Here is a 15,356-nt window from a genome sequence, read left to right on the forward strand (position 1 = left end):
GTATTCCTAATAGAAAGATTCCTGAGTCAGAAACCAATTCTCAAATCTTTATCACGTAATCACAATTAGACCAATATATAGGAAACTTAACAGGATGGTGTAGTGAAGTGAGAATTGATAGAGGTAAGAAAATGCCAAAGCCCTGCCAAAATGAGGAATTAGTACTTCCAAAACAAATGAAAAGTTACGATTCTCAGGAAATTTTAAAATTTTAAAACATCCAAATGCAGATGTTTAAGATCCCAAGCTATTAAATAGGTTTAGAAGGTTGACCATGGCTTGATGCCTGGTATGCACCACAGCCACTCTATCTTTCCGCTCTCCAACTGGACAGAGAAGAGAAACTATAACTAAGGTTCATGAGTTGAGATAAGGACAGGGGGGGATCACTTACCAATTACTTTCATGGCAAACCAGACTTGAAGTAGGGATACTAATTAAATTTATTACTAACAAAATCAGAGCAGGATAATGAGACGTGAAATAAATCTTAAAAACACCTTCCTCCACCTCTCCCTCCTTCCCAGTTTCTACCTCCTCTCCCCAAGCAGCACAGGGACGCAGGGAATGAGGATTATTGTCAGTTCATCACAGGTTGTTTCTTCTGCTGCTCAGAGAGAGGAGTCCTTCCCCTGCTATAATCAAAGTATAGCTTTGCTTGGGAATATTCGTAAAAATTCTTGTTAAAACCTGTAAGCTATCATGTGAATTCCCCTTTCCTGCCAACTTGCCATTATTCAGGTTCAGACAAAATTATGGGCATTGTTTGGTCTCCCCCAGCTTGTAGAGAAAGGCAATCCTTAGAAAACAGGAAGGGTTAGGTAGATGATTTAACAGCTGTTAAATACTGAGCTGTTTAAAACACTAAAAAGAAAGAGGCAAATCAGTGCCAGTGCTGCCTGTTTTACATTGACCTTCACCACTGATAGTTTGCTGTTATAAATTGTTCTGATGTTTAAGCTCAATAAAATTGCAGTCCCTTGACTGAAACAAACTTCCTTCATAGAAACCACTATTGAGTTTTCAGCTTTTTTCTCTGTTAGGAATTGTTGTTAGATTATCAGAGTTCCTGTAGGAAGTAAAGGATGATTAAATATTTTTTTTTTGTGCTCTACATTTGGAAGAAATCAGAACTTGAGTCAGTAATCCACTGGATTACTTCAGTTCTAGTAAATGTTTTGTAGACAGACTATTTTTGAGTGAAGAACTAATGGTAGCATTAATATATATATCTAAGATAATTACTTAAATAGAACTGTCTCATTTGGTGTCAGAATGTACCAGCTAGAGAAGAATCATCAACAACTCTCTGTAAATAAATATTAATATGTTACTAGAGATGAGTTTGTTAGTAACTGGCAGTATCTGTTACACTAATGTGTTTATTTTACTTGCAGTATCTAAAATGAAATAATTAAACCAATTAAACTACTGATTTGTAAGAGAGAAAATTTCAAATAATTTCTGAAGGTATTTGTGATACATTCCAGAATTCTAAGGTCTTAGACTAACAGCTGACTTAATCTATGGGCTGTCATTCAGCATTAACAAGTAATTAAGTATTTAATATAGCAGTTCAGATCCATATCATACCAAACAATGTTGCTGACAGCCAAATGAAATTCTGACTCATTTTTCTTAAAAGAAAAATAGTGGATTTTATTAGGATAATCTAGATTCCATGATACTTTTTTTTAATCTCCACTGAGAAGTTTATCTTTTGAAGAATACAGAAACAGTGTGTGTTGTCTGTGTTTCTTTTCAATACTGCCAGATTCTAAACTTTGTCTCTTAACATTGTAAATATACAGACATGGAGCCAAAAGTATAGATCAGTTGCTGTTTCTTATGAAACAAAATCATATAGAAAGCCACTTAATAATTAGCCCCATGTTTTTATAATATCCTTTTTTCAACCTCTTTTCCTCCAGACATAGGATTTGACTTTCAATATCACATTTTTATATAATATTGCACATATAAACCAATAAAACTAAAATATTCCAGAAGTAAATATGCTACTTTGGGAAACAGATAACAAGTTCAGAAAATGTCAAATCTGGATTATCAGAGAAACCAGAATGATGATTATACTGATTGACAAATGCATATAAGTTAGTATTTTTAATGGCACTTTCAAGGGATCTAGAAGTTGGAATTCTCTGAGATTAGTTCAAAACTGTATTGACTTCTGCTACCTGTTCTACTCGTGTGTTAGTCTGCTGTCCAGGAGTGGAGGAATGAGGCAAGTCAGAAGGTACTAAGGTGCCTTATAGGTCAGCTTACTTACAGTATGTTCTTTTAAATCTTTGATGCAGATTCGTTTGAATTGCCAGGTGTTCAGAATTGCCAGAGTAGGGAAGCATTCTGCTCTACCATTGTTGCTATCAACCATGTTTGCCATATGTAATTCTATTAGAATTTCTGTATGGATCTCCTTGCTGCTGCTCTCTTTTTACCATTTTTTTTTAAATCAGTATTTGCTTTGTACTTATTCCATCATGTTTAGTTTAATAGAGAAATAATAATTTTAATAGAAAATAATTCACTGGATAAGTTGCTGTTCAACAAGGGGATTTGTGTTTCACCCTTTGGTTTTCGTGTTTACCTTTTTAATCATCATCCCTGTGTTTAATTATAATCGAACTCAAACTTCTCTGAAGACCATTTAATGCAATGAAATGTTGTAGGTAGTCCTGAGATAGCCAGGGAAGAAAGATTCTCGAATCACGTACATTATCACATGCTTAATAGTCAAAGGTTATTATAGAAGTCGACTTCTTTATATCATCTTGCCAAATTTGTATCATGAAAGGAGTATGGTAAAATCATGTTTTGTCCCAAGTACATATAGGAACACTATTGCATTTTGTGTGTGACTCGGTCTTTCAGGTTATAACCCAGTGGTTCAGCACTGCTGTTGTAATTCATAAGCAAGACACCTCTACTTCAAGATAGAAGCAGTACAAAAGTCTGTCTTTTCCTTTGTAGATAAACTGATAGTTGAAACCTTTCTAGACTACATAGTTTCTAAAGCTCTTGTCATTCTTGATTTTTTTTTTTGTACTGTAGACTGTTTCTAATTTGATTTCTTTTTAAAGCTTTGTAACTGGGTGAAACCCTGGTTACAAAAGAAACTAGTAATTACTTTCTCTGTCTTTCATGTAACAGCAGTTAACATATTCCAGGGTGAGATTTGCTATTTTTGTGTAATTGCATTTCATTGCATTAGCTCATATTAATAGGAAATGCATTATAAACTCTAAAAATATCTTTCTACATACTACAACATAGCCAGGTTTTTCCTGTTTTGTCTCTGTATTCTTCATTTCTCCTTCAGTAACAATCCATACTTTTAAAATTAATTTCACTCTATTGATTTCTGTATGTATCTGATTTGTTGAAGTAATTTTGCTTTCTGATTCTCTTCTTCAAAATGCTTTTTGCTTCCTCAGCTTTCTTTTTTTGTGGGTTGTATAAATATGTCTTATTGCAGCTTGCTAGACACTAATTGAAGTAGTGAATACAAAGGCCAGATACTTACAGAGGTGCATTCTCCTGCCCCCACCAATGGCAGGGGAAAAAATGCTGAATTCTATTCACCCATCCTCTGTGTTCTTTTGATAGTTAGTACCAATACTTCAGGCTTTACTACAACTGCTTTTCAAACAGTCTGGAAGGAATTCTTTCATGTTGCATGAAGTTAGAAGCACCTACCTTATCTAAATACTGTTTTACCATTTGATTTTTTTTTTTTAAATTTAAACTCTGTAAGCAGCTGATCACATCTAAACTTTTCTCAGGAGACTAAGGCATCTGAGTCACATCATATTGTATGTCGTTCGCTTCCTTTTCTGGTGTAGTAATTGACCTCTGTTTATCTTCCTTTTCCTATTAGATTCTGTAAATAATCTGAAAGGCTCTTTGTTTCTCTGTCTCTTGGTAGTTGAAATTGATTTAGTGATTTTTATTTTTTTAAATTTACTTCATATGTGTTTATATACTGGTCCTTCGTTGATTGACTCTGGATTTCTTTTTCAGGTTATTAAAGTGTTTCAGACACAATGAAAATGATCATCCAAGTTTTTTTTTTCACTGATTATTTTTAATTGTTTTCAAATTTTTGTTTAAATCTTTATAGGATTAGCTTGTTCTGTTGTATATTTATACAGGTTTTTTAGTAAGTGTCAGGTTAACTTTTTCTTCTAAAATAATTAAATAAATGTGGGTTTCTTTAAATCTGCACTTGAAGGATCTCCATATTGTACTGTTCTTGATACTTTCCCCCCTATAATTTTACTTTAAAAAAAAGTTACCTTCTTCATTACAAGTACTATATTTAATCATATCCAAAATTAAAACAGCTCTTGCAGTATCTTCTGCCTTCTTCTGAAAACCATAGTTATTCCTAGTATGTTCCAAAAATTTCCATCTTTCGAAAAGATTTAGATAGCTAGTCAATTCAGTGACATGAAGCAATCTTTTGGCACAAATAGGATCTTTTTGGTGTGGGCATAGGGGAGAAAATGTGAGTGATTTCTTTGACTGTCTTTCAAATACCAACCCTCACCAAAATATTTAAATTTTTAGACAAAAATAAGTAGGATATGTTATAGTGTTTTGTCAGATAGTTATTGCAAGATTTTTGTTTGATGATCTAGAGCATAGTAGTTTCTGAAGAGCAACTTGAGTTTCTGGTTAATGAATGTTACATTACGCTTCTCTCCAGATTATCTGAATTCCTGCTACTGCTTTTGAGTGTACTGAAAATAATTATTTCTGGTTTTGAAATTTTTGCACATGCATAAGCTAATGATCAACAACTTTTAGCTATCAAGTAACTAAGTGTTAATATTTTCTCATAATGAGGACTAACCTGTTTTTTCTAAAACCATATTGTGGTCTTTATTGAATAACTTACTGAATTCCACTCTCATCAATAGCCTTTTGCGAATGCTTTTCCCATTGGGCTCACTAGTTCTAGTGGTGGTAATTTTCAAATCCAGTCAGCTGCTATGAATTGGTTTGAAGAAGACAGTGCATTAGTGGGTGAAGATTATACATGAAATGTGCATAATCATTTAGAATTTAAACTGAGGAAGTTTGTTGAATGTAGTGTTGATGCATGTTCTTTTAATATGGAAGTGCGGTAGGAAAGCACACAGAATTTGAGTAAAGGTTCAGTAGTGCAGATGATGTAGGATTGTTCCCAGTGGTACTTGAAATGAAAGGCGACCCTAATTTTCTGTAATAGATACAGAATTCAAACTACTTTGCTTGTTCTGTGTCCTCTGATAAGAGTGTTTTGTTTATAGGTCTTATGGAAGGACTGTTTTTACTGAGAAACACTGAAATTCATTCTGTAAAAATTAAATATTAGGAGGATAGTATAAATTGTCTCTTTTTTAATATATAGGCAGTGTAACTACAAACTTCTGATGCTGTTTGTCTGTGGTATAACATGTAGTGTTACCACAGTTGTCTTAATTGAAATGAATAAATAATAGGTTTTTTTTTTCCTCTCTTTAGGAGGCCTTATTGATGTCAATATGAGTGAAATTAGTTTTGATGAAATTCAGCAACTGTTTTCAAAAGATTTAGACATTGAACCAGGAGGACACTGGAAACCAAAAGACTGTAAGCCACGGTGGAAGGTGAGAGACTGATTTTTGGTTTTGTTTTGTTTTTTCTTCTTGATGCATGAGAAAAGTTTACCATTGCAAGCACTCAGTCTTTTGCTGAAATAGAAATATATATATTTATTTATATATATATATAAATTAAATATACACTATGTTATAGTATATGTATTATGCCATCTGTGTTCTAGAAGAAACCATAGCTTGGAGTAAAATTTGAAATGGACAATCAGGGACTTCTAAAGGTTTGTTAACTGTGGTTACTAAACATTTCACCATATGGGTGCAGACCTGTCCTGTGTGTCTGTTGCTTGAAGTATAACTAGAAGAAAGCAAACATAAAAAGAAAATCTTATTTATACTTTATTCAGATTTTTTTCTTAATTGTTTGAGCAAATTTCCAACACACTTTCCTAGCAGAAACCAAAGTGTGAAGCACCTAGCCACTTTAAATGTGAAAGTTAAAAAGCCTATGTAATACGTGGGAAACTTGATCTGTATTGAAATATTAAAATTTTAAAATGCTGATATAATAGCTTTGTATATATATATATATATATATATATATGTGTAATTTTTTTAAGGTGGCAATCCTTATTCCTTTTCGGAATCGCCATGAGCATCTTCCAATTTTTTTCCGTCATCTGATACCTATGTTGCAGAAGCAACGTCTGGAATTTGCCTTCTACGTTGTTGAACAGGTAACAGCATTTACTGGAAAAGTGACTTCTCAAGATTCCTTACTGTCAGGGATTTGATATTCTTACCAAGAGTTGGATGAATCCTGAATTTAAAAATTGTTGCTCAACTGTTCTACTCCTTTAAATGAACAAGGAAAGTTCATTCCTCAGTTTAAGCAGCGACCAGATACATCGTGCTTTTCTTCGAATATGGGCTGATATTTTATAGAGGATAATGTGGCCTCTTAGAATGTGTTGTCATTGGAAGCTTTCAAGGGAAAAAAAATAGGTCACTAGCAGTGTTCCTCAGGGCTCAATTCTGGGGACAGTTCCATTCAGTGGATGCAGGAGCTGAGTGCACCATTAGCAAGTTTGGTGATGATATGAAACTGAGAGGTACTGTTGACTTTTGAGGGATGGGGTGCAGAGGGATCTAGATAAATTGGAGCACTGATCAGTGATTAATGGGATGAAATTTAAAAAGGCAAAATGCTGGATTCTGCACCTCGGACAAAGTAAAACCAGGCACAGGTGTAAACTGGGAGAGGAGTGACTGGAGAGCAGCCCTGCACAAAGGGGTATGGGGGGTGCTGTTTGGCAGGAGATTCAACATGAGCCAGCAGTCTGTACCACGAGGGGAAACACCATGCTGGGGTGCATCAAACCCAGCATCACCAGCTGGGCAAAAGAGGCATCTTTGTCAATATTGTGTGTGTGTGTGTTGGGGGGGGCAGGTAGAGTAGGTATTTCTCATAGTATTGAAATTTTGTCTCTTCTTGTTTTTTACAATATCTCCTTTGTTTTCTGTTTGAAGACAGGTACACAACCTTTTAATCGTGCAATGCTCTTTAATGTTGGCTTCAAAGAGGCTATGAAGGATGCCGTCTGGGACTGCATAATATTTCATGACGTGGATCACTTACCTGAAAATGACAGAAATTATTATGGATGTGGAGAAATGCCACGCCATTTTGCAGCAAAGCTGGACAAATACATGTACATGTATGTAACGTTTTATTCATGCTGTTTCTTAAATACGCAGAAATAATTTTAAAACAGGTATGAATTTTGGGACAATATGTACAGGAGGAGAAAACAATAAAACATTTGATGTATTAGTAATTAGAAGATTTAATTTATTACTAATTAGAAGATATTGTTTATAATTTTCTATAGTGTTGAACTTATTGCTGTGAAGTTGATCTTCAGAAAAAAAATGGCTTTGTGTGTTAAGGGGGAAAAGCTTACCTTAACTTACTAGAAATCTTTTCTGGCTATATAAGCCCTTGTGCTGGCTGTTACAAAAGACAAGCGGGTAATCTGTATCAAAATACCATAGGAAAAAGGTTTTTCTTAATTTTCTGATAACTGTGCTATTTATTTCTGCTTCATACTGCTTTTTAAGCAGGAGATTTTCTTACTGCTAGACCATTATGTTTATTGTGTTCTGTCTCTTAACATTCAATTAATGTAGTGGGACCTGCAGTTTTGTTACCTCCTTTCCTTCTGCCATTTTACATTAATGATGTGTCACTTGCTTTTTAACACTTTGCTATCTCATGACATTCTTCGAATCACTTCACATAAAGCTGTAGCTTATTGCTTGCTACGTGCATGTATTTGCTATCCTGAACTTTATTGGTGAAGTTAATCAACTTGACAACCTGGTCGACTAACAGACCAAAAACAATGCATTGAAACCATGGCACTGTCTCTGGACTCGAGGTTGTCAGCCAGTCAGCAGTCAAATGTTTCAAGATTTCACATATATTTCTAAATATATAAATTAACACCTATAAATATAGAAGAGATGTCATCTATACATGTGTTTACAAAACACCTTATATATTTATATGTACATTTATAAAATGTCTAAATAGGTAAGTATTTACAAAACTGATAAATGTATAAATAAATCCACATTTATAAAATACAAAAATAAATGTTTGTGTATATATACAAAAAAATTGCACTTGTACCACACACACATACATACATATGAATAAAAATCTCAAACAGTCCCATTAACTGTCATACTCCAGTTGGTTCTGGTTTTTGGTTGGTGGTACTTTTTTGTTGGTTGTTTTGGAGGTATGCGTAGTTTTTTTTTTTCCTGGGGGGTGTGTTAGAACACCTGTTATTTCAGTTAAATGTTGAAAGAGATTATAATAGCAACCTTCCCCAAAACTATTAAGATTTGCTTGAATCCTGTGTTTCCACAGAGATCAGAAGTTACATGACTGTGTATTTCTTCTTTCCCCTTGCATTCTGGAGTTATTTGTCCTTCAGTGTGGCAGTTGTGTCCTAAGCAATGGTAAATCTTTTGTAGATAGTCTTAACTCCTTGAAGGTTCCAGATTTGGAAGCGTCTCCTTGAGAGACTTTTATTTTATGAAGCAGTGTGCTGCTTGTGAAAGAGGAACACACTTTTACTGTAACAGCCTCTGGGTTAAGGATGCAAGTCAGTGTTGATGGTAGTAAATATGGATACTTAAATATTCTTTTTTTTTTTTTTTTTAAGATTGACAAAGTGTTTTGAGGACTTGAAATCACATTACTGGGGCTTAGTATGTTATATAGGTACAGTGGCCGTTCATGTTTGCCAACTGCTTATTACTTAATAATATGTGCTAGCAGTTACTTTTACTTACTGCCAGAAAAGCCTATAGATCCCTTTGATTTAAAAGTTTATCTTCTAAAATCTGGAAAATGTTTTTAAATAGGTATGTCATTCACTGTAGTTGAATATGTACTGTTAAACTGTTTCAAGTTTTAACAGTTCTGTAGAATATAGTGATGAATTAAAATTATGTAATTGATGCATTACTGATGTGTAATTTTTCAGTTGATTAAGGGGGGGTTTGAGTTGAATAGTATCAAAATGCAGTAGTTTCAGGGCTTCACTTAACACTTCAGCTGTGGGTTTAAATCAGCCATCTGAAATATAGATAGATTTTTGTTTCGTCTGGTGATACTAATTTGAGCTACAGTCTAGGAGCACCTTTTCTGCAAATCAGACTTTACTGCAAACCTTTCATTCAACTTGGTGTATGTTACTTAATGCCAGCAATTTCCAGCAACCAGTTTTCCACAGTGAATATATTCAGCATCTAGTCATGTCCTTAGTTTGGGGTTCTTGTTTTTCGGAAAGGTATTGTTCAAAGGCAGGGCTACCTATCAAAGTTCAGCTAATAATATAGAATTTGTCTTTGGTTTTCAGCCTTCCGTACAATGAGTTCTTCGGTGGTGTAAGTGGCCTGACAGTGGAACAATTCAAGAAGATCAATGGTTTTCCAAATGCCTTTTGGGGATGGGGTGGAGAGGATGATGATCTTTGGAACAGGTGAGTATTCAGCACTTGGGTCTTTCTCACTGTTCTGTGGTATCCACCCTTTGAGAGCAATTAGGTGCTTTTTTTCTGTCACTTGTTACCTTTTTATAATTTGTTTTAAATGAGAAAATTCTAATTCTAAAGACTTTGCTTCAGAAATATCAGAATATACCATTTGAAGGCATAAGTGTGATGTTCTGTTTTCTTGACCTGGAGACAATTAGCAGGTTTTTAAGAGATAGGTCTTGTAACAGATATAACAATGGTTAACAATCCCATTCCTTCAAGGCATTCCTTCTGTGTGTTGCCTTTAATTTGCATCTCCCTTTCTGTTAGCATTATGGAATACCATCCCAGAGACATGTAGATGAGCTTCCTGTCTTAGGAGCAGTGTTTGAAAGAGAGGTTAATTTGTGAATATATTGATAGACCCAGATTGGGCAATGGACAGAAATGCTCATGACATTACTAATTGCTCCCAGTAAATAAATCTAAAATGTTACAACTGATCTGTTGAAATGAAGTGTCTGCATGAGTTTAATATATAAAAAGGTGTCTTTTAAAGGAAGAGTTTGTTTTTATTCTTTTTTTCTTGCTATTTTCGTGTTTTTATGCTGTTGAGCTTTAAGAACAAGCAGGAAATACTAAATATAAAATTATTATTATTACTATTATTATTATTATTTCATGCTTTATTTTGCCAGCTTTTTTAGTTGTTGGTGTAAGAGTATTTTGAGTTTTTTAGGATGAAAATGTAACTGAATGCAAAAACTTGGCTCTAAAATAGTTGATGCTTATTTTTCACTTTTGCTGTAACTTATATGAAGAGTTTTAAGAAGATGTTTTTACAAATGTTAATGTATTATACTGCAGGGTTCACTATGCTGGATACAATGTAACAAGACCCGAGGGAGATTTAGGGAAGTACAAATCCATTCCTCATCATCACAGAGGTGAAGTCCAGTTTTTAGGACGGTAAGAAAAACAGAGAAATGTTCAAATACTACCACTAAAGATGTAAAACTTTTTCTTATATCCACTCATATGAACAAGCAGTCAGTGCTTATCAGTGTTATTTCCTCTTTGGTGCTAGACTGTATACTTTATTAAACACATTATGTTTGCTGTTCAGATATTTCTTATTTAACCATGAGAGAGGCTGGCTTTGTGTGTCAGAAGATATTATCATCCTAATCTTTGATGCAGAATGTTATTGTTCCATAATAGTTTGGGCATTAGTGCTGGCAGGGCTCCATCAGTTGGTTAATTTGAATATTTTTCAAAAGGAAGGAATACAGCTGGGGCAAGCAACTCCTGCATGAAAACAGACTTTAAAATTCTTCAGGGATTGGTTTCTTCCATCATCTTTCATTATTTTGTGAGGTGCATTTCCTGCATACATTGTCATAATTTTTTGTTTTGGGATTCCTTTCTTTTGCCACAAAGATTCAAAACACTTTAGGTGGCCATTAGGTTCTGGCTGCCCTACACTGGAATAGCAACCAGAATGCAGCTAAATGTGAAAATTAGGATGTGAAACACAAAATAAAGGGTTCATGATGTGTGTTTTCAGGTAATTAGAAGTACTGCTCAATCCTGTTACCAGTGGATGTCTCCTTCTGGGAACATATTTTTTCTGTTTTATTAATAATTTTAAAATAGACGATGTACAGTAGACATGAGTAAATCTGTTATATGAAAATAAAATGTATAAACTGGTAATCTAGGGGAGGGGAACCGTTTTTTTTATGACCTCAAATTTAGACGTTTGCAAATGCAGGAGTCTCAAGAATGAAATAAAAAACTATTCAGACATTTAAATCTGTAATTATTACCAGTGAAGGTTTCTGTATATTTCCCTAGCTCCTCAGCTGAGTTCTATTACAAAACAACGTGAAGAAATTGAATAATCTTTAAAAATCTGCTTAGTTTGGGACTATAAAAAGTACACATATTAAATGCTTCCTTTGTTATTTAGTCTTAATATTAACTTGTATATGTGACCATAAAATCTAACTTTATTAAAAGTCTTTAAAATCTTTCTTTCAAAGCTTAAGTAGGTAATTTGGTCATTTCAAAAGGCAGAAAGGTAGTTTCAGAATTTAAGATGTATTTCAAAATGAAACAACTGTCACGGTATTCATGTCTAACATCAACTGAATTGTTTCTTGCAAATCTTTCTCATGTTTTCTTCTTCCAACTCCCTCTACAGATACAAGCTTCTGAGGTATTCCAGAGAACGGCAGTATATTGATGGATTGAACAATTTAGTATATACTCCTAAAATACTTGTCAGTAGATTGTATAAAAATATAACTGTTAATCTCATACCAGAACTTGCTCCTGTTAGAGACTATTGATGGAAGTGGAATGACAAGCTACCTTACCAGAATAAACTTTTAACACTGGAAGCTACTAATAGACACTGTAAACCAAACCAAAACAAACCCAACAAACAGCAGCTTAGAATTAGAGTTTTCTGATCATTTGATGATGCATATTTGGGATGAGAAATTATTGTATTTACCATGCATTTTGTTCTGAAAGAAAAGCCAGCAGCTACCACTCAGATGTTTACAGCATGAGACTACTGTTCAAGCCTTCACTCTTCATATTCTCTATCTTAACCATTCAACTAAATAGACTGTAGGGAACAGACTCGTAGCTTCTCTGGAAGTAAAGACAGAAGCCTCTTCCAGGAATTTTTTTATACTAAACTGCCGTCCCCCTCGTATTTAAATGAATGCTTTTGTTTCTTTTTAAAATGTGTTTTGTAAATATGTGATGTAAAATGAATGTATGTACATTGCTTTTCAGTTGTTCAATATTATGTATTTGAGTGTGTTCTTGTTTGAATTCTATAGGAATGTTTTTATTAGCATGAAAGAACAAGTGTAAAATGTAAGTATGCTTGTAAAAAAGGTTATACCTTATGTAAAATGAAGGAAATATTAATTGTTGGCCAGCTATGACTGTAAACTGTTATACTAGTTTTGAGCTCTAGGCCTCCTGCATATCTATATAGAAAAATCAATTTCGTGTATAAACTTGCTAGAAAAAAAGCTTTTAATTTTATTTATTGCCAGCAAAATTGTATGATACCCTGCCTGCCATCTAAATCCTATTTATATGCATATTGCACGTGTATTACAGAAGATCTTGCGCTTGTTGCATATTATGATCTACAGGAACTCTAACTGTTTCCAAGTGTGCCACTTGTGTCAATGTCAGGGATTTTAATGCCTAAAACAATGTGTCTGAGTGCGTACAGTATTTTGGTATTGTTCTTTTTTTAAAAAAAAACAAACAGAAAACAAAGAATCCTAGTAAACAGCACTTTTATTCCTCCAAAATCAGAAGAGCCAAAAATGTGTCTTCATTGGAAGAATATCAAAGTTAGATTTTTAAGACAATAAAAAAACATAGTTCTAATAGTTCTAATGCTTGCAGTGTGGGATTTTCAGAACCGTGGTGTTGGTCACACTGTTCTGCTGATGGAGGATGATGATGCCAAAAGCGGAACTGAAAGCAGGCCAATCCCAAGTGCTTTTTAAAATTCCACTCACAATACATTATTCAATATAGCTATTTGAGGGCCTATTCTGGCAGGGTGCTTCGTGCTTCTGTGATGAACTAAGTATCCTCGAGTCGATGACTGTCAATGAGATTGAGGTTGTGCAGTCCTGCTAAGGATGGGTCCTGTCTGTTTCTCTATTTTTGTGGTGTTATATGTATGAGTAACTATGAGCCTCTTTCCTCAACTTATAATGAAAAGCGTATCTTCTTATTTTCTCTTTGATTGTAATGTTATGCTACTTGAAAGTGTCCCACTGCTAAGCATTATTATCTTTTCCTAATATTTTTTTACATCCCTTATTATACTAAGGGAAAGGGCCAGGTCATCTATTTTCTATGTTAATGCAAAGACACTGACCAAGATCTATTAAACTGTTTAGTTTGTCACAGTTACTCAACTCCTTAGGAACCAAAGACGGACTTCTGCTCCCATGAAGAATGGGAAGCAGTATATATAATAAGGATTGTTTATCCATAGAGTGTTCTTCAAGAGTGTTGGCAAAGAATACTGACTTTAAGTCATTACTATGTGTTGGTTTCCTGAATTGCTGCCACAGATGGTGTGGTGCTTTGTATATTTTAAGTTTGCCTTAAACATCTTTTATTTCTTTGACATCACAGCAGCAAATTCTGCCCTTAGCCATTCTTCAGTAAGGTTATGGGCTTAGTTGTAGGCATCCCAAATATTTAGTAGAAATACAATTATTTAATTTAAGTAGTTGAGAACAATTGTAAGGGATATTTTATACCATATTGGAATGACCTTAAAATCTACCAGTTAATCTAGTATGCTTTAGGAATGAGGTAATACAGTGAAAATATCTAAAAGCATAAAGTGAAGAAAACATCCTTCAAAAGCATGCTGAAGTGGTTCAATCACCTCCTAATAGATTTTTCTGTAACTGATTATATGGAACATTCTGAAGCATATGGAGAAAGGGGAGATAATACAATGTATGAACAATTATATCTTCAAAATAAAATTAGTGCTATTTCATAGCAGAACAATACTATTCTTTAAGAACAGTTGAATAATTTTTTAAATCCTTGATGTAATTTTGATGTGATTTCTGGTTTTCAGTACAATTTCTCCTTCAGTTTCACACCTATGATTATGAAACATCCTTTGGTACCACAGGTCTGTACTGTTTTCTCAAGCATGCTTTTGTACCCATTTGTTAGGCATTCTGTGAAATTTATGTGCAATTAAAAGAAAATCTAATGCATATATATATGTATATATACTTACATATATACATACTATATTACACATTTGCTGTGGCTGAACTAATATAACTTTACAGCTTTAAGTGATTGATCATGTATGGTCCTAGAAAAATGTGATTTAAACCAGTATGTGAATGAATTGTGACATATAGCTGAGTTCTTAAAACATTTACATTTTGGTGCCCCAAAGTGATGGATGTTAAATTATGAATTGCTGACCAACACTATTCTCTAAGTACCTTTTACCATTTCGTTGGGAAGTTTTGAAAGTTGCCATCTTAAATTACATCACAATAGTGTTTGTATACTACCTGCTTGAACTCAGTACTCTTCTGTAGTGAATTTTAACATAGACAGTGCCTTCAAACAAAATAAATATGATGCAGAACTAAGAGTTGTGCATATTCCTTTGGATATTTTCATGATTCTTGTAAATTGTAGAAAGAAGCCAATCACATTGGCTTTTGCATTGCTGACAGTGCAAATTAAGGACACCTCTTCAAGGAAGGAACATGGAGGGAGAAGAAAAAGGGTGTCTTTTACAAGATTCTGAAGGTCTTGCAAATTAGCAAGTAAAAACATTACAGAATTATTAACAGTGGAATCTGGTTGTTATGCTATAATACTCTTATGCCCATTTTCTATATTTCAAATATAAGTCGGAGAATATAAAACAAAAGTCCACTTTGCATAGACAGTATATTGAAAAGCAAGTGCAAAATGCCCTTTTTTTGGATCTTCACAGTCTATTTTTCTATTCTTATGTTTACTAATGGCTATGTTGTAGTGGGTTACTAATGAGCCAGTTATTTAAAAAAGCTAAAAGGATCCATTTCATATCAGCAAGAGGAAGTGTACCTAAGATTATTTTGTTTGTAGAGGTATATGAGATAGGCTTAATGAA

At 33.9% G+C, this 15,356-nt stretch overlaps 1 protein-coding gene across 1 annotated transcript in view; it reads left to right on the forward strand.

The window, feature by feature from the left end:
* The window catches only part of B4GALT6 (beta-1,4-galactosyltransferase 6), a 31,767-nt gene extending 16,923 nt beyond the window's left edge, over positions 1-14,844 (forward strand). The window contains exons 4-9 of the mRNA XM_050319824.1: positions 5,530-5,654; positions 6,224-6,340; positions 7,134-7,321; positions 9,539-9,661; positions 10,523-10,624; positions 11,862-14,844. Coding sequence (XP_050175781.1) covers positions 5,530-5,654; positions 6,224-6,340; positions 7,134-7,321; positions 9,539-9,661; positions 10,523-10,624; positions 11,862-12,009 — 803 coding nt within the window. The 3' untranslated portion in view covers positions 12,010-14,844. The remainder of the gene's footprint in view (positions 1-5,529; positions 5,655-6,223; positions 6,341-7,133; positions 7,322-9,538; positions 9,662-10,522; positions 10,625-11,861) is intronic.
* Positions 14,845-15,356: the final 512 nt, after the last annotated feature.

This window comes from Myiozetetes cayanensis, unplaced genomic scaffold (genome assembly GCF_022539395.1).
Source record: "Myiozetetes cayanensis isolate MyiCay16 unplaced genomic scaffold, myiCay2020 scf1, whole genome shotgun sequence".
NCBI classification, from domain to species: domain Eukaryota; kingdom Metazoa; phylum Chordata; class Aves; order Passeriformes; family Tyrannidae; genus Myiozetetes; species Myiozetetes cayanensis.